This window comes from Chiloscyllium plagiosum, unplaced genomic scaffold, assembly GCF_037043375.1.
Source record: "Chiloscyllium plagiosum isolate Xiang-an unplaced genomic scaffold, Cpla_swu_hap1 HiC_scaffold_19, whole genome shotgun sequence".
Taxonomy (NCBI): Eukaryota; Metazoa; Chordata; class Chondrichthyes; order Orectolobiformes; family Hemiscylliidae; genus Chiloscyllium; species Chiloscyllium plagiosum.
In genome coordinates this window covers 66,917,081-66,937,414 of record NW_028270157.1, presented here as the reverse complement: position 1 = coordinate 66,937,414, position 20,334 = coordinate 66,917,081, and the positions used below count along the sequence as shown (strand labels likewise).

General features: G+C 40.1%; 1 protein-coding gene across 7 annotated transcripts in view; it reads left to right on the top strand.

Annotated features, from left to right (window-relative positions):
• hipk2 (homeodomain interacting protein kinase 2) overlaps positions 1–20,334 on the top strand; it is a 273,548-nt gene that overhangs the window by 244,695 nt on the left and 8,519 nt on the right. For 3 of the 7 annotated variants that reach the window (XM_043708959.2, XM_043708956.2, XM_087997507.1), the window contains 7 exons: positions 5,155–5,374; positions 6,335–6,456; positions 9,573–9,715; positions 11,533–11,712; positions 13,544–13,825; positions 18,139–18,386; positions 20,000–20,160. In XM_043708959.2, coding sequence (XP_043564894.2) covers positions 5,155–5,374; positions 6,335–6,456; positions 9,573–9,715; positions 11,533–11,712; positions 13,544–13,825; positions 18,139–18,386; positions 20,000–20,160 — 1,356 coding nt within the window. The remainder of the gene's footprint in view (positions 1–5,154; positions 5,375–6,334; positions 6,457–9,572; positions 9,716–11,532; positions 11,713–13,543; positions 13,826–18,138; positions 18,387–19,999; positions 20,161–20,334) is intronic. The other 4 variants (XM_043708963.2, XM_043708961.2, XM_043708957.2 and 1 more) reach the window with 4 other exon arrangements.

Sequence of the window (20,334 nt, the reverse complement as noted above, 5' to 3'; positions counted from 1 at the left end):
CTGTTTACTATCTGGTATCCTTGCTGAAGATGCATGTATGCTCGTGCATATGCATGTCTGCGTGGATTTGTGTGTCTGTGCCCACATATGTGTGTGCACACATAATATGTACATGCATGTATGCATATACATATGTATGTATACTTCTACATGACAAGTATGGGATAGGATGTGCTCAGAAGTGGCCATTAGATAAAGGTAACAGGAGGTACCTTTCACCTATGGTCACTATCACTGATTTTCAGTTGATTAGGAGAGTGAAAGAGGGGAAATAAAATAACATTAAAAAAAACTTTTTTTGAATATTTAAGGCTCAGGATGCTGTTGAGAGGAACTACGCTTAATCAGACAAGGAACACAGTAACAGCTGAAACCTGTTTCCAATTTTGAAGTGAAAACTAGCATGAGTTTAACCCTTGAGTACCACAGTATTTTTACTGCAAATACATTTTTTATTTGCCCCCAAGGATATTCCACACCATGAAAAAGAGAAAAGAAACACAATTTTCAAACAGGTGTCTATACTTTGCATTCTCTGCATGCTGTGATGATGTGCATCGCTGCTCTTTTTATTTTGAATGTAATCAGAAACCGTTAAAAGGTTTTAATTTCTGTTCAAAGTTTGTAATTGGAAATTGTCCACTTCAGTTTTACAGCCAGTCATTTACAAATTTAGTTGCGCCTTGAAGATTTTCCCCCTCTGTAGGGTGAAGCAAGAGATACAAAGCAAACTGCACAGTGCTTTGGGGATCTGGCAAAATATGTGGGTTTCTCCCCCTTGTGGCAGTTGTAAGGAGAATGTGTCGTACGCGATTCCTGCTGAAAAAATAAAGAATCAGTTGGTGGTTGTGCGTGCAGTCATATGAATGAATCTTGATTGTAGACTCTGAACAGATAAAGCATAGATTCATTTCAGTGTTGCTTGGTCTTAAACAGTTAAATTGTAATGGCAGACATAAACATGGCTTGCATTTCCTTGAGCTTATAATGTTGAGAGGTCATTGGGAGGTCACCCAATGGTATTATCACTCAATTAGTAAGCCAGAGATCCAGACTAATGCTCTGGGGACATAGGTTCAGAATACATGAAATTTGAATTCAGTTAATAAATATGGAATTAAAGATGTATCTAATGGTAACCATAACCATTGTCATAAGAATGCATCTGGCTACTAATGTCCTTTAGAGAAGGAAAATCTGGCCTTCATATGACTGCAGATCCATGCAATGTGGTTGATTGTTAAGTGCCTCTGAAATAGCCTTGAAAGCCAATCAATTGTATGTATTCATGCCAAAATCCGATAAAATGGATGTACCACCCAGCACTGGGAAAGACAACGAGAAACATAATCCTCGTTAATGTGCAAATTATTCCTCATTAAACTCTGAGGCTTACGTCAGAGTTGGAAGAATTATCCTATACACTGGTGAAGCAACAGCCTGACATAGTCATACTTGTGGACTCATACATTACCAGACAAGATGCTGTCATCATCCCTGAGGTGGCGGAACAGTGATTTATGGTCAGGAGAGAGTTGCTGTAGGAGTCTTCAATATTGACTTGGGATGCCATAAGGTCTCTTGTCATCAGGTCAAACATGGGCAATGATAATCAATTGTCAATATTGACACTTCTAGAGTATGCTCTGAGGGTGGCAATGGCACAGAATGTACTCTGATTGAAGATCTTCGCGATCCATTACAAAGTAACTGGAATATTGACTGAACTGGTCAATACCTAACAGACACAGCTGATTACTGAGCCTCCAAATAGTGATAAATGAAGAGAGAAAAATGGGACTTGTCCTCACCAATCTACTGTTGCAGATGCATCTGTATAAGACCGTATCCGTCAAAGTGACCACCACACAGCACATTCACATAGAAGATCCTCTACATCATGATGTGGGACTTGAGAATGTACTGAATTGGATTGATATTGAACAGTTCTAGTTACTCAAAATGAGGCATTCATGAGGCGCTGTCGGGTATCAGCAGCAGCAGAATTATATATCACTACAATGTGCAATCCCAGGCTCAGAATATCTTCAAATCTACGATTATTGTCAAGACAGAGGATCAACATTAGTTTAATGATAAGTGCAGGAGAGCATGCCAGGACCAGCACCCAGCATACCTAAAAATGAGAGATCAATCTAGTGAAGCTACAAAACAGGAATACCTATGTGCAAAACACCATATGCAGCATACAATTGACAAAACTAAGTGATCCTTCACCAGTGGATCAGATCTAAGCTCTGCAGTCCAGCCACATCCAATCTGAATGGAGGTAGAACATTAAACAACTACATGAGATGACAAATATTCCTAACCTCAATGATAAGGGAACCACGTCATCACCGTGAAAAATAAGGATAAAGTATTTCAAGCATGTTCAGCCAGAAGTGCCAAGCATAACAGACTGCCCTTTTGGGGCAGAGTATATTCCGGGTTCTGACCGAGTTTGAGCAGTTTTCATCCGTGGAAAGTGCTCCAATTTGGGAAGGGAGCAAATATATATGTGCACACTGACTTTGAGACTTCAAGGCAGGGTAGCGCTGTCTGATTCGGTCCGGAGGATCTGAAAATGGTCTGCCCTTCTGGGGCGGAGTGCATTTCTGGTTCTGACCAAGTTTGAGCGATTTTCCACTGTGGGATGTGCTTCAATTTGGGAAGGGAGCGAATTGGTGTCTTCAAACCATTTTTGAGACATCGAGGCCGGGTAGCGCCAGCAGATTCAGTCCAGAGGATCTGCCAACGCCTGCCCTACTGGGAAGGAGTGCGTTCCAGGTTCTGACCGAATTTGAGCAATTTCCATCCGTGGGAAGTTAGCCAGTTTGATCCACTCCATGTGAGATCAAGAAATGGCAGAAGCCACTGGATACTGTAAAGACTGTGTCTCCTGACAATAGTATTGAAAATGTGCGCAATCTGCAAATGGTCTGCCCTTCTGGGGCAGTGTGCGTTCTGGGTTCTGACCAAGTTTGAATGATTTTCCACTGTGGGAAGTGCTCCAATTTTGGAAGGGAGCAAATCCCTGTGTTCATACCAACTTTGAGACGTCGAGGCCGGGTAGCGCCATCGGATTCAGTCAGAAGGATCCGTCAACTGCCTGCCCTTCTGGGGCGGAGTTCGTTCCAGGTTCTGATTGAGTTTGAGCGATTTCCATTCTTGGGAAGTTAGTCAATTTGATCCACCCCATGTGAGATCAAGGAAGCCACTGGATGCCATTAAGACTTTTTCTCCTGACAATAGTACTGAAAATATGCACTATCTGCACCCTCAGCCAAGCTGTTCCAGTACATTTACAACACTGATATCAACCCAGTTTGAAATTTGGAAATTTTCCCTCAGATGTACATTAATCATGGAATCTTAGGAAAACTTCAGTTTGTTGCCTGTGCTCCGACTTCTCTTCTGTTTTAATGAGTTGAAGTTTTCTTCACAAGGTTGTAACGTTCTTCTATTTTATGCAATTGGGTAGTATCCTTCTCGCGCAATAAATCATTGTCAGTGTATAGGTACACTCCTTTATTTTTTCCTTGAAGCACCTCAAAGATGCCTTACTATTTCCAGTAGTTGTACCCCAGTAATATACAGTGATAGCCCGGCAGGCACCAGTACTGTACCCCAGTAATATACAGTGACAGACCTACAAGCACCATTATCGTACCCCACTAATATACAGTGACAGACCTGCAACGTCCAGTACTGTACTCCAGTAATATGCAGTGACAGACCTACAGCCATCAGTACGACACCCCGGTATTATATAGTGACAGACCTATAGCCACTACTGCTGTATCCCAGTATTATATAGTAATAGACCGATGTTCACTAGTGTACCCCAGTAGAGTGACAGACGTGAATCCACCTGTACAGTACTCTAGTATTATAGAGTGAAAGACATGAATTCACCAGTTGTGTGACCCAGCATTATATAATGGCTGACCTGTACCCATTAATCTACTTGAATGTGACAGTGACAGTTCTGTACCCACTAGTACTATACCCAAGTATTATACAGTAACAGACTTTAACCCATTGCTAGTCTGTGCTAAATGTTTAGAGTAAGGTTGCAAAATTTTTTTGATCCTAAAGTGTTATCATTTATCACAAGGGGAATTGACATCAAAAGTAGGGAGATTTTATTTCAGTTATACAGGAACCTGGTGAAGTACTGTGCTCAGTATTGGTTACCTCATGAGAACTGCTGCTTTTGCAGCAGAGCAGTTCAGAGAAGGTTTTTATGACTAGTTGTGTAAAATAGGCAGGTTGTCTCATGAGGAAAGGTTGGACACACTAGGCTTGTATCCACTGGAATAACTTGATATAAACATTAAGTGATCTTGAAGGGTCTTCACAGGGTAGACGCAGAGAGGATGTTTCCTCTTGTGGGAGAATTTATAACTAGAAGTCTCTTTAAAATTCAGGGGTTGCTCTTTTAACAACAAAAACTGGATTTTTTTTTGATCCACAAGTTTTGTAATGCTCTTCCTGAAAGGGTGGCGGAAGCAGATTCATTAAGGTAGTGGTGGGTCAATTCTTGGTAAGCAAGAGGGGATGGTGAAAAGATATGAGTAGACAGGCAGGAATGCTGATTGAGATTACAATCAGATCAGCCACAATCTTATTGAATAGCAGAGCAAGGTCAAAGAGCTGAATGGCCTACTCCAGTTTCTGATATGTATGTATATAGATAATTTGTGAAAGTCAACTCCACACATTACTGACTTACTGGAAAGTTATATATTTGCTTCTTGTTTTATATTTAGAGATAATTATTGCTTTAGATACATCTAGAAAGATGTATTCCAGAGTAAGCAAGCATTTTCAACTGTATTTTGATAAATATGCTGTCACACAAGGTTTGTCAGGTAACAAAACTGAGGATTTTCTGAACATGCATTGCTCTTCCAAAATAAGCCTCCAACAATTTGATTTCAAACCAGATGAGATATTCATGATGTATAAATGATCTGCTCTGCACATTTTTTTTTAAAAAAATGCACATTTTAGACTTAATATCTCAAGCTGCAGGAAATCAAATTGTTCTAATTGAGATTTTGTGTTTTCTTTGTTTTAATTTCTCCTCCCCAAACAACCTTGCTTACCATCTCCTGTTATTTGTGTTAAATCCTATCATACCTTTAGGCCAACAGCCTGGCTCCCACATCCACAAGTGCCACCCTTTCCCTTGCCAACCCTGATGTCTCCTTACTTAACTACCAATCTGCACTTTACCAGCCTTCAGCAGCATCCATGGCAGCTGTTGCCCAAAGGAGCATGCCACTGCAGACGGGAGCTTCGCAGCTGTGTGCTCGTCCTGATCCCTTCCAGCAAGCCTTGATTGTGTGTCCACCTGGATTTCAAGGTGAGATGTGTTTTGTTTGGCTTGGTGTTTTTCCCCTGCTGCTTTGGCAACTTCACAGCTTTGTAGCTTAAACACCTGGCACTATTTCCTATAGTACTGAAAGTAGTTTCTCCTATTGCTGTCCCAATCCCCATAGCAAGATTCTTCAGCCTACTTAGCATTCAGCAGACCAAGGCAGTGCTGAGATTAATACCTGGCCTATGCATCTATGGGTAAAGGAGGTGTTACAATAAAGATCTAACAGGCTGGTCCTCTTTTTGTGAAAAAAGGAAAGACTGAATGGTGACCTGAATGGCATCATACATATTATGGAGGGCTTTGATATTGTAGACATGAACTTCACTTGGGGTGGAGTTCAAAAGGAAGGGCCATGAATATAAGAAAGTCACTAAAGAATCCAGTAGAACATTCAAGTTTAACTGATTTACCAATACAATGATCAGCATGTGAAACTTGGTATCGCAAGGAGTAGTTGAGGTGAATGTCAAGAACATATTTATGAGTAACTCCAATAAATGCATGATGGAAAAAGGAATAGAGGATATGATGGTGGAGTAAGATTAAGTAAGATGGGAGGATGTTCAAGACAGTATAACCTAAGCTGCTGAATATTCCATTTCCATGCAGCAAATGTTCTGCAGTTAGATTGAGGAACTAGCAATAATGATTAACAGAGGGATTAGACTGAGGTCCCATTTCTGCCCACTTGCTGAAAAGATTATGAATTCTGAATGAGAACAGGATTAGACTGAACTGAGATGATCTCAAGGTCAAATGGCATGTTACTTGGATATCAAAAAGGGCAGTGCACTGGAGAGTGTCTGTTGCTGTTGGAATCTGGTGGGATGATTGCTTTTGAAAATAGTGTGTATCAAATCTTGACAGAACTTGTCTGCTTCGCACAGGCCATTCTTTATTTTTATTCTTGCATCTCAAATGCTCTCTCATTGATGCCAATAGGATTGCAGGCTTCTCCGACCAAGCATGCTGGGTACTCTGTCCGAATGGAGAATGCTCTTCCAATTGTTACACAGGCTCCAGGAGCTCAGCCTCTTCAGATCCAGCCTGGCCTACTGACACAGGTAGTTGGAATGATTAAGGTGTTGTATTTCAACAAACCCTCATGGCACACTCAGCATAGACAATGGTCAGTGAAACACAGAAGATTTCTTGTTGATTTTCAGGGACAGATTTTCATGGACTTGGGATGTCTTCCCGGACTTCTAAATCTATTGAGGAGAAAGTGAGGTCTGCAGTTGCTGGAGATCAGAGCTGAAAATGTGTTGCTGGAAAAGCGCAGCAGGTCAGGCAGCATCCAGGGAACAGGAGAATCGACGTTTTGGGCATAAGCCCATTTCCTGAAGAAGGGCTTATGCCCGAAACGTCGATTCTCCTGTTCCCTGGATGCTGCCTGACCTGCTGCGCTTTTCCAGCAACACATTTCTAAATCTATTGGCCAGATCCAAATTTTGCCAGCAAAGGAAATGGATGGGACATGATTCACACACAAACCCGTACTCAGCTGAGTTCAAACAGACACCATTATAGCTTTGGCAAGGGTCTGAATCAGCATTGTGGGGAGTCATGAATTGATGGAGTAGATGTAAATGCTGTTGGACGACATTTACGTTTCGCAATACTGTCATGATTTGACTTTTTAAAAAAATGCCTTGTTCTTTAAACTTGGAAAAAGCTGAAGCTTCAAAGTTTCAAAAAGCCTCTGCTGGACCACTTTGATTGACAGCTGTAAGTTAGAGGGAAAATGTAGCATCTGATTATGTATTTTATTAAACCTTTTTCTTGGCGTTTCACCATGGACTATGATGTATCATTGCAAATTTCAAAAAAACTACAGTCATCTCACTGTGGTGTTCTGAGTTTAGTGATTAACTGACAGTTAAAAGAGACAGTTAAAGCATTACTTTTGTTTGGTGTGAAATCTGAATAGAAATTTGTTTACTTTTATAAGAAACTAACCATTTTAAGATTTAAAAACTTTAAATAGATTTTGTGAATAGGAGCTTTTCAGTATTAAAACCCTAAAAGTAAAAACTGTGTTAGGTTGTTAAAATTTATTTTTTCATCTCCACATGGCTTCTGGGGACTGTACATGAAAAATATGGAAGACATTGGAAACTATAAGGCTGGCCGAAGCTATAAACTGGTATTAAATTGGTACATTGAATATAAGGTACCATAGGAGGGTAGGTGAGGAATATCATTTGGCATGGAAGGTTTCAGTAGCCATAGAAGTGGGTGAAGGGGCTTATGCTACTATGCAGGGAAGGAGGAGTCAGTGCACCTGGCAAGATGTGTAGGTTAGAAAGCCTAATAACCCCTAAAGCAACTTGAACTGAGATTGGCTTCCTAGTTAATACCTCCACCCTCGCCCATGCTCCACCTCCCTTGTGGCTGCCTACACTTTTCTTCTGGGGTCAACAAGCCACCTGCAAGCACTGCCCAGAGTGAACAGTGCACATTATAGTTTTTACTGGTGTTGCCTTGGCAATCTCCTAAATTGAGCTGAACACAACAAATGGCTGCTTCAGTAGCCAAAATTCATCCCTTAGCCTCTGCTGAGGTGGTTTGTGTCAACTGAACTCATGGTTCAGTGACTGCTGCAATATGCTTTGTACCTCTCAGCGAGGGTGAAGTCAAATATTTGACAGAGCTCCCACTGTCCACTGATCTCTATGGGACCGTGGATGTAGCATTTACATGACTTCGGGACACCCCATGTAATGAAAGTAGTCACTGCTGTAATTTAGGAAAAGCACAGCCAATTTATGCCAAGTAAGTTTTGGTAGAAAGTGGGAGTATGGGGTTGAGAAACTTATCAGCCATGATTGAATGGCAGAGCAGACTCGATGGGCTGAATGGCCTAACTTCTGCTCCTATGCCTTATGGTCTTAAGTTCCTACAAAATGAATAATATTGATGAGATACTGTGTATTTTTTTTTCTGAATGAATGAAAAATTTTGGCCTGAATGTAGGAGACAATTCATTTGCTCTTCTTTGAATAGCACCATGGATCTTTTACATTCTCTTGTATCACCATAGAGAATAGGTTTGTTAGAATGATGATGCTAGATATGGTAAACCATTATTATGAGAGGGAACTTAGGTTAAAGGGTCCTTCTCCGCTACACTGGAGAAACAAAAGAAAATATTTAAGCAAAGACCAAACATATTGCAGGGTATTAGCTGAGTGAATATGGAAAGACTGTTTCCATTGCTTAGGTAGTCAGTAATGTATGGGCATTGATTTAATGAGGATGTAGTAGCATAGTGGCAATGTCACTGGACTAGTAATCCAAAACCCCAGGCTAATGCTCTGAGGACTTGAGTTTAGTGAATGGTAATCATATAACCTTTGTCAATTGTTGCAACATCTATTTCACTAATAGTCTCTGAAAGAAAATCTGCCATCCTTACCTCGGTCTGACTCTACTCTTAGAAAATTATGGTTGACTCCTAATGCCCTCTGAAATGGTCTAGAAAGTCAATCTGTTCAAGGGCAAAGAGGGATGGCAATAAATGCAGGCCTTGCCAATGATGCCTGCATCCCACACAATAATAAGAAAAACCTTTGTGTAATGACAGAAGTCAGGTGAATTTCTCTACATGGAGGATTTTTGTACTGTTTTGTCATTGGTGTCAGTAGAATTGTTTTTGAACAAGTCAAGGAAAGTGGCAGTACAGAATGACTTAAGAAATTAATATATTTTTAGTAAAACTGGTTGATGGGACAATTTGATGCTTTTGTTCATGTTCGCTAAATTAGGAAGGTGAAACTGTTCTGTATTTAATTCCCAGGATGGATAGTCTTCTTCATTTAGACCTGAAGAATAGCAGTCGGAAGAGGACTGGGTTTAAAAATCCTACTGACGTGGAAGCATTGAAAAGATCGAGAGCTTGTTAAAATTAGTCCTTTTAAAATCTATAATGAAAGTACTTAAAACATACCGTAAATATTTAATTACAAATGTAAGGTTTTTGTTTGGAGACCTTTTACCAAAACGATTATCACAGATTTCCAACGTTGTGCTAATGTTCACTTAATGGATTCAATCAAAACTTGGAAATTATTTTGGAATAAAACTGGGCACGAGGGGGACAAGATAGAGAAAGTGAAGTTGCATTGGTGGTGGATGTTAACCTCACGAGCATTCCTTATTTTGCTTTTCTTCCTTGTAGCAGGCTTGGCCTGGTGGTACCCAGCAGATCCTTTTGCCTCCAGCCTGGCAGCAGCTAACAGGAGTGGCAGCTCACACTTCAATGCAACATGCTACTGTTCTTCCAGAGACAATGGCAGGGGCCCAGCAACTGGCAGACTGGAGGTAGGTTCAACCACTCTAGTCAACTGAAATGAAATGGCTTAATTTTCTCTTTGGAGAGAGAAACAGTGGGAACGTTTTGGATTCGGTCCCTCCACAGAGAACTGCCAGACCTGCTGAGTTTCTCTAGTGTTTTCTGTTCTCATTTCAGATTTTCAGCATCTACATTATCTTAATTCTATCACTTCATTTTCTGTCAGTTTCCTCCTGGATGGGAGAAGGTTATGAAGCGCAATCAGAAACTATTTGGTTGCACAAAGCCGCTGGATGACTTGGCCTGGTGTGCTTGTGACACCATGTAATGGCCTAATTGACATCATCATCATTTGTAGCCTGCTCAAACTTTGTGTTGGTTAATCAGGTATTTAGACGCTGGAGATCAAAGCTGAAACTTTATTGCTGGAACAGCACAGCAGGTCAGGCAGCATCTAGGGAACAGAAGATTCGACGTTTCGGGCACATGCCCTTCTTCAGGAAGGCAGAGAGCTTCTTCAAGGAAGGCATCCTTGTAAGAGGATTCGCAGTAGGTTGAAATCTTCGAGGAGAAAGTGAGGTCTGCAGACGCTGGAGATCAAAGCTGAAACTTTATTGCTGGAACAGCACAGCAGGTCAGGCAGCTGTTCCAGCAATACTAGATGCTGCCTGACCTGCTGTGCTGTTCCAGCAATACTAGATGCTGCCTGACCTGCTGTGCTGTTCCAGCAATAAAGTTTCAGCTTTGATCTCCAGCGTCTGCAGACCTCACTTTCTCCTCGAAGATTTCAACCTACTGCGAATCCTCTTACAAGGATGCCTTCCTTGAAGAAGCTCTCTGCCTTCCTGAAGAAGGGCATGTGCCCGAAACGTCGAATCTTCTGTTCCCTAGATGCTGCCTGACCTGCTGTGCTGTTCCAGCAATAAAGTTTCAGCTAATCAGGTATTTAACCTAGATTGACATCCGGCTCCTAACCAGAATTCCTGTACGATATAGCTTCATTACCTTAATCTTGAGGACAAGGCAAACAGTGTTCCGAAGATTCTCCACCAAAGGATGCACTGAAATCTAAGCTCTTTAGATCACAGCATTTACTAACACAAAGTGTTGGCCAGCTCTGTTGACACAGGATTATTTGCAGCTGAATAGGACAAATCCCTGCTGCTAATGCAATGTTATGTGCTGGGAAAGTGTGCTTGGGAGTTGGCAAATCATACGCAGATTGTTTCGCTCCTTTCTTCATATGCCTGTACAGCATATTGTAATGCTTCAGGTGACATCACTGGTCCGGCCAATCCGTCACCACTCATATCCCTGGTGTATTTCACTGTTGGATAACCAAAAATGCTATCCAAGCAGGTAACAATGGATCCAACTTAACTCCGCAGAGACCTGGTCACTCTATCCCCCTTTTTCCTACTCAGAGGTTTGTCACTTGCTGGTCATACAAATCAGAATGGTTTAATGCAGTTCTAGTCACTCATACTGTAGATGTCAACAGAGGTCAAGATGGATTGTCGTCAATTGGTTGCTTAAATAAGAATTGGAAAGAGAATATGTCACCTGTCAATACCATTCCTTTGAAGTCTAATTGCAAATTCTGCTCAATATATTTCATGCCTTGAAATGTATGAAACTGCAACTTGAAATATATCATTTGCAACTGGAACCCTTACTGAAAAGACACACCGTTCCTTCCTTTTCCTTGGAATTAAATCTAAGCTGTAAAGTTTTGTAGTGAGAAAAATTCTGGAAACAAGATGAGTACTGTACTTGTAAGTAGTGAAACACACACTGATGGTTTGTGCTGAGTAAGTATCCTTAAACTTATTTTTGTTTGGCTCAGGAACACCCATCCGCACACCAGCCATTACAATACCATCATGCAGCAGCCGGCCCTCCTGGCGAGTCATGTGACCTTGCCATCTGCTCAGCCTTTGAACATTGGCGTCGCTCATGTAATGAGACAGCAACCCACATCAAGCTCCACCTCAAAGAAGAACAAGCAACAGCAGTCCACTGTTAGGTGCGTAGAATGGGTCAGTTAAAGTATACTGTCATTATTGTAGAAGGGTGAAAAAAACCTCAAAGTGATGGTGTACATTTGGGTTTGCTATTCCAGAACCAAAATACAGGTTGATTTGCACACAGACACTTCTGCCTCAAGCTAGATACCATGAAGGCAGGAGTGTAACCACATAGTCTAACCGATGTTTCTTTTGATGAAGAAATGAAATACCATTTATGACCTCACTCTATCCCAAAGTGGTTTACAGCTGACAAAGAACTTCAGAAATATAATCACTATTATACTATATAAACGTCTTAACATTTGTTGCTTAAACTGTGCCATTTTAACGATGTGCAATTACTTTTCATGTTTGGAGGGTATTGGGGTAAGAGCAAAATAATTAGAATCTACTGACAGAAAATAGAACAGATTAGAACTTTCATGTTTACTCTCCAGTCTGTACTGAGTTAACTGAGCCTAACAGCAATGCTGTTTACCTCAATACCTCTGAAACATGGCACCCAATTTGCAGAGGATGGCATTTTCCTCCAGCACTTGAACTTCAGACTCCATTGGGTGCCTTGGCCTAAATGGGACTTGAAATCACAACCTTACACTATTAATATTGAAAATGAAAACCAAAATTATAGGATATCTTAGTTCAATCTGCTCTGTTTTTAGAAGTTTATAAATTGAATTGAGGAAAAAAGCAAGTTCCATTATGATCGCCATATATATGGTACTCAGAATATATATACTCAGTAATGGTACTGGAGTTGTCGATTAATTATATGAAGCAGGCTATATCAATTAATCAACAACAGACATGAAACACCATAGTGAGAGTTCTGAAAACATTGGCCCAAATTCACCTGAACCTCCCAAGCATGCTAAAATTATCACAATATGTTTCAACTAGGCATAAAACACGCCCACTAGAATCTTATACACCATTGTCCAGAAAACATTACAGGTTACACTTATATAGTGAGAGAGAAAACTACATTTTTGGCAGGCCCAATCTATTAACATTGTTTATTTGATGACTATTTGGGATTTCCTCTGATTTTTCCCAGCTGGATAACCAAGCTCTGAGGGAGCAGATGGTGGGAGTGCCATCTTTAAAATTGACAATGGCGAAATACTTCTGGAGGCTCACAGAGTTAAAACTCTGTGCGTTGTGGGATGATTAATTCTGAGTTATTGAACTCATGTCATGTCTAAATGTTTGTTGCTTAAATTGTGACATTCTCAACAATTATTTCAACAAAGTGCATGTAATTTTCTTGTTTGAAGGGTAGTGGGGGAGAGCAAAATAATTAGAATTTACTAAGATAAAATAGAACAGATCAGAACTGTGAGTTTTACTCTCCAGTTTGTGCTGAGTTAACTGAACGTAACGGGAATGTGGTTTGCCTAAATACCTCTGAAAAAAGGAGATAGAAGAAAATCAACCATATATCCCGTTCTTGTTTATTGTTCATTGGATCCCACCTCCTTCCTGCTGGAAAGTCTCTACCTGTGGTTATAAGGTTCAGGCTCAGTTATGACGATCATCATTATCGTGGAGCCTTTCAGATTTAGGTGCAAGCATGAAGAGTGAGCAATTGACTGAGATGCTAGACAGGAGTCAACAGCTGTGGAACTGTGTGCCAACATGAGTCAGTGCCTTTAGGAGGAAAAGTGGAAAGGAAATCAAATTCAAATTAGACATAATTACAGGATCAAATGGTTTTCAAGGCCTTCTGTAAGAACAGTTTTTTTCTTCTGACAGTATAAGCATACAGAAATGTTGACTTTTTCATTCCATGCATGTCATCGTAATGTTTCTGCTCCTTTTTCGCAGGAATATGTCAACCTACGAAGTCTCCTCCACCCGAAGCTTCAATTCCCACTCCCCTCAGCGCTCGAAACGTGTGAAGGAGAATACCCCGCCGAGGTGTGCTGTGGTGCAGGACAGTCCAGCCTGCAGCACCTTAACATGTGGCTGGGGGGAGGCCACCAGCACAACCCATGAGCACCAGAGGCAGACCATAGTTATTCCTGACACGCCTAGCCCAGCTGTCAGTGTCATCACCATCAGCAGTGACACTGATGAAGAGGAGGAACACAAACGAGTCCCCAACAGGTGAAGAGATAGGAGGCACTATTATGTAAAAGTACATTGAATTAAAAAAAAAGAAACAAGATATTTGGTCCACTGATCTATGGATTTAGGTTTTACAAGTACCTCCAGCAACCACTCTTCTTTTTGCTTTATGAAGAATCCTTCTATTCCTGACACTGTCAAGTACTTCTCTAGTTTTGTTTTAGATGCATCTATGCATCTAAAAATGAATTTCACATTCTAACCACTATCTCAGTGGTATCTGTTTAATTCTTTACCAGCTTCATTAGCACTAATAGTACAAATGAGGACTTTGGCTCAAGCAACACTGTTCATTGAAAGTGTTTTGAATAGAGTTTGTGCCGGTAACTACATTTGGAATTCATTACTAATAGAGAACATTACTAGAGCACCGATCAAATTTTCAACTTATTGTAGCAAGAGAAAGCAAGGCAGAGAGATTTCCTAAGGGTTGAGATTGTAATATGTTAACAGAAGTGCAAATTAACCCAGATAAAACCAAACCTCACACCAGGAAAGAAGGTTATACCCATAATATACAGGACAAGCCACGCAGAAATGGCACACACTGTAATTGTGGGAAGCAAAATTATCCCAAGTTGGAAAGTGATTCCTCTCTTCAAAACAAAAATACAACAAACCAAGAAATCACAAGCCATTTAGAATTAATTCAAAGCAAAGTGAACTAGTGAGGGCAACATAGATTGCTAAAACACAAGTGAAACTTGTAGTATTAATTGAAGAAATAAAATGAGGATAGATAAGAAAATTTAACAAACAAAATCTATATGGATTTGTTAAAGTACCATATAAGCCAAATATAATGGCGCAAAGAATTAAAGAAATGTGACACTAAGGTTAGAGACTAACAAACAAAAGGTGAAGCATAGGGTTAAAAGAAAAAACATTGAACTGGAGAGCAGTAATGGCTGATCCAAAAAATGTCTATGCTGGGACTCCTCATATTTATTGAATGCATCACCAATTTTGACTTCAAAATTGAGGGACCAACACTGAAATTTGCACATGACAGCAAATGAGGGGGTATGGCAAATTGAGACCTTGTAGAGTTTTGATAATTTTATTATAAGATTGATATAAAAGAAATGGAACAGCTGCAGAATGGACTTACTGGGTTATATCCAGGAATTAAGGATAATGTTTATAAAGAGAGTCTTGAGAAACGATCATTTTTACTGGCATAGGTTATGCAATGGAGTGGTCTGATTAAGGTCTACTAATTGCAAAGTAATATGATCAGAGTAAATAGTGAGTAATTGCTCCCACTAGTCAGTGATCGGAGGAAATAAAAGGGGCCTAGATTTGTAGTAATGACAGGAATTGAAAGGGAAACTTTAAAATCATAACTACAGCAAGTAGGTAAAATGTCAAATGTTTGCCAAATGTTGTTAAAGATGAGTCCATTAATTTTTAGGAATGAGATAGTTGCCTAAAAGAATATTTCTGAGCTGGGAAAGTGGGAGAATTTAGCTAAGTATCTCACATGAAAAAAATACTAAAGATTTGACAGATTGAGTGAGTTGGAGCACTCAATAAATGCAGCAGTAAGTTTACTTTTGAGCAGCTTGGACCACCTTAGATCTTAGGGCACGTGTTTATCTGAAGCCAACTGGGAAGAATGGCAGCCTCTCTCCAGGCCCAACCCAATCCTGATCGTTTGTTGATTAGTGTCCAGAATATTGGGAACCTACCTGACTCAGGCATGAGGACACTGAAAGTCTGCTACAAAGGATTGGCAAGGTTCCAACCTGCCAATGCTATACTTGCTATCGTGGGACCAATACAGCTTCAAGGCCCATCCATTTACCTCCTCTCACCGAACTAATTAGTCGCACCTTTCTACATACAATGTAAGCTTGACTGATGACGTTGATCTTGGCAAATGAATTTGAAATTGATCTGTTTTTTCTTTGCAGTAAAGAAAGCAATTGCTTCATAGTAAAGTGTTACCTTCCATTTTCATAACTGTTTTCTTAGGTTATTGCACATCTACTTAGGCCACATGTTGTGGAACATCATGTGTAAGTCAAGCCATAAGACAAATACTAGATTACGTTATAAAAACCAAAAGAACTGTGGATACTGTTAATCAGAAACAAATACATAAATCGCTGGAAAAGCTCAGTAGGGCTGGCAGCAACTGTGGAGAGAAATCAGAGTTAACATTTTGGGTCAAGTGACTCTTCCTCAAAACTCAGGTCATTAAGTGTCAGATCTGCTGAGCTTTTCCAGCTTTTTTTGTATTGGTTACCTCAGTATTTAACTTAAAGCTGAGTGTCAGTTTAAGTAATCAATTTTATGGAACTGCAAAATTTTATCACCTGCGTTGCCAAAATGTATCCAATGCACAACTAAATTATTGATGTAACCCTGATCGGTATTTTTTTCTTTATTATGGCATGGGATATGTATGTCACTGACTAGCCTTGCATTTGTTGCGAATTTCCCTAATTTCTCTGTATACAGTGGCTTGGCCATTTCATGGGGCAGTTGAGAATCAACCATGTTGTGAATCTGGAGTCACTTGAAGGTCAGACTGGGTAATGATGGTATTTTCCTTCTCTAAAGGACATTAATGAACCAGATGAGCTTTTACAGTAATCAATGTCAGTGGTCACAGTCACCTACGAGATTTATATCCCGATTTTAGTAATTGAATTTACAAACAGACTATTTTGCAGCAGAGTTAAAAGGCATATAGATGGGCATATGAATAGGAAGGGTTTACAGGGATATGGGCCAAGTGCTGACAAATGGGATTAGATTAATTTAAGATATCTGGTCGGTGTGGACGAGTTGGACTGAAGGGTCTGTTTCCATGCTGTATTCCTCTATGACTAAGTAGCCATTTTTGCCCCTAGAATCAGTTCAGCCATTTAATAAGGTCATGGTAGATCAGTTGGTGTTGCAGATTCTGGATTCCCATCTACCTCTGAAACCTTTGATTCTCTTGACTAACAAGGATCTGTTGACCTCTGTCTTCTAAGTATTCAATGACCCTGCTTCTACTGCCTTCTGGGGCAGACATTTTTAAAGGCGTACAACTCTCTGAGAGAAAGGTTTTCCATAAGGACGACCCACTATTTTAAAACAGCATACCCTAATTCTGGACTCATCCACAAGAGGAAATATCCTTCTCACATCCACCTTGTCGAGACTGCTCAGGACCTTCACCCATTCTTCTAAAATTCAAAAACAAGTCCAGTCTGTCCAACTTTTCCTCGTTAAACAAGTGACTAATTCCAGATAAAAATCTAGCAAACCTCCTCGGAACTGGTTCCAACTGCATTTACATCCTTCCTAAATGGGGAGACCAAAACAGCAGACACTATTTGAGATGCAGCCTTATCAATGTCCATCATTCAAGCAAAACATTTCTTTATGTTCATTTCCTACTGTTATAAAATATAGCATTCCATTAGCCTTCTTAATTACTTGCTATACCTGCATATTCACTTTCTGTGATGCACTAACAACACCTGAATTCCTTTCACCCGAGAATTCTGCCATCATTCTCTCTTTACATATTATTTGCTTTTTATTCTTCCTGCTAAAGTGTACAGCTTCACCTTCTTTCCTCATTCTCTTCACCTATCTATATTGGTCTGCAACCTTGTTTTGTCTTTTTCACAGCATAATTTCTTATCTATCCTTGTGTTCATCTGCAGATTTAACTACAGTGGCTTCACTCCCCTCATCTAAGTCATTGACATAAATTGTAAATGATTGTGGACCCAGTACAGACCCCCATTATTCCAATAGTGTATTACTTCTTCAAAGAACTCAAATAAATAGATTAAACATAATTTTACTTTCACAAAATAATTTTGACTTCCCAGATGACTTGAGTTTTTCGAAGTATGCAGCCGTAACTTCCTTAATGATTCATATAAATTCAGTCAGCTGCCATGGGATATAGACCCGGAGGTTCCAGTCTAAATTCTATACAATTAACTGAGAGACTCTATGACTGGCTCAGTATGTTGGAAATGAAAGTCAGAGTTATCATTGTTGCTAAATAATGTATTTATGCATAGTGAAGGATTTTGGGTGAGGAATGGATCAAGTTGAGCTGTTATTCCTCATTCTGACAAATTTTCCATGAATTCCCACTGTCACAGATCACATAAGAAGAATGGAAAATGTAGGCAAGTTCCTGGAGGTTGGCTATGCCTAATTGAACCTCAGAAAGAGTCAGGAATGTAGTGTGTGAAGAGGAAGCTGAAGGGTAGGCTGGTTAAAAAGCTCAGCTTCCAATCCAGTGTTGACGGTGATTTCTTTCCTATTTGCAGCAGACTGTCAAAGCAGAGGAAAAATGTCATCAGCTGTGTCACAGTGCACGATTCGCCAGACTCGGACTCCTCGAGCAACAACAGCCCATATGCCATGCAACAGCAGCACACCATCAGCAGCACTGCAAGCAACCCGGCCAAAGGACGGTCAGATAGCCACTACTGTGGGAACCCACGCACCATTATTGTCCCGCCTCTCAAGACACAGTCGAGTGATATTGTGGCAGGGTGTGACCGCCTTGCACCAGGTTTGTCTTCAGTCCCTATTTTATCTTTCTTAATTATGCCAGTCTGTCATAGAAGACCCCAGTTCACCAGCACCGGCTTATGCCCCCGATTTGATAGACATGTCTCTCAAATGCATTGCTTTGACTGGAGGAGGGCTGGTATTGACTCTTCTGGCTGTTAATGAGTAAGCAGTAAGACATATTCTTGTGTCTTAGAACATTCTAGGTATTGAGTTCAGTTCATACTTGGGTGTATTGATGGCCATTTGTGTCCAACTTCTCCCTCACCACCTGTCTCTAGGGCACAGACCCATCTTTCGATTTTAATTGTCCCAACTGTTACACCCCCTTTGTGAGTCAAGACAAGGAAACATCTCAGCAAAGGTGTCTCTAAATTCAATGTTCACATCTGTGCAGGAATAATTAAATAGCAATTTGGGGCAAGATGTCTGCCTTATCTCACGCAGGAGAGTTCTGCTGAGATGTGCTTTGCTGTTACTGAAATCTGGTAAATAAGCACAGACAATGAACATCTGTAGCCTTTGCAACTTGTGTGGGATTAGGCAGGTGTTATTCAGCCATTATGTGTTGAACCCCTCTTTGAGCTGTGTTTAACAGTTTTATTAATGGCTAAAGTGGATGTTTTGAAATTGAGGGAAGGTTAGATTCAGGATAGATAAATGAGAGTATTTTCTAAATGATAAGAAACAAGGAACTATAGCAGCTTTCAAAAGGAAATTGGATATGTATTCAAAAAAAAGGTTTGTTGGACATCGAGAGAATGATGGGGGATGGGTCTAATTAGATAATCCTTTAAAGAGCCACGCAGGAATATTATGAGGGTGTGGACAGCATAAATAAGAAAAAAAAGTCTTTTCCCATTAGTGGAAGAATTAAAAACCAGAGAATATTGATTTAAGGCATTTGGCAAAAAGGAAAAGAAAGTGAAAGGATCTGGAGTGCACTGCCTGAGAGTATGGTGGATGCAAATTCAATTGTGGCTTTCAAAAGAAAATTGTATCATTACCTGACAGGAAATGTGTGCAGAGTTATAGGGAATATTTAGGGGAGTGGTACTAGATGAAACAATTTTCAAGACAGCTGGCACAATCATAATGGGCCAAATGGCTTGCTTTTGTCCAGTAATTATTATTCTATTATTAAATATTATTAATATTTCTGTTCTCTTAATATTTTTGGCTTTAATGGGACATAATCCCACCTTAGCAGTTAAATAATGTGTTGCCCTTTACATAGTCTGTCATAATAAACAGGTATGATTTGTGAGTAATGCTAAAGGAGGTTAATTAGAATTGCTACAAATGGCTTGAGACATAAATCAGGCTCATAAACTAAACTCAAATGGGTTCATCTTAGGTCATTGGCCTTGCACTGTCTAATTTATAGTCAAAGACCTTGTTGAATAATTGAATTTTATTTCACGAAACTTACGAAATGGATTGTACTGTCAGTTTTGTCTCTTAAGTTAGACCTTAGCGTTTAAAACTTTTTTCCGATTGGCATTACTTAATTTATTTTGTCCAGATTTATGACCATTAGAAAATTAAGCCTCTGGTCTCCTTATTGTACAACTGTGGCATTTCTTTTATTTAAATTCTCTTGTTACGTTTCAGGCACACAAGGACATCATTCATTGATCCACAAGCCCAAAAACTCCAGCACAACAACATCCAATACAACCCACTCTTCAGCAAGTTACTCAGCGATATCATCTTACCGACAACAGAGGTCAACAGCCCATTCCTTTCAACAGCAACCCCTCAATCTCAGTCAGGTACTTAGACACATTTCTGCATATTCATTCTAAGGAAGCATTTGTTACTGATATAGGACAACTCGCTTCTCATCAACGTTCTCTTAGTTATTTATTGCTTTCTCTCTCCGAATCTCTGTTCCCGCTCACCTGCTTCTGATCACTGTTCGCTTGCTCCTGATTCATTCGCATTCT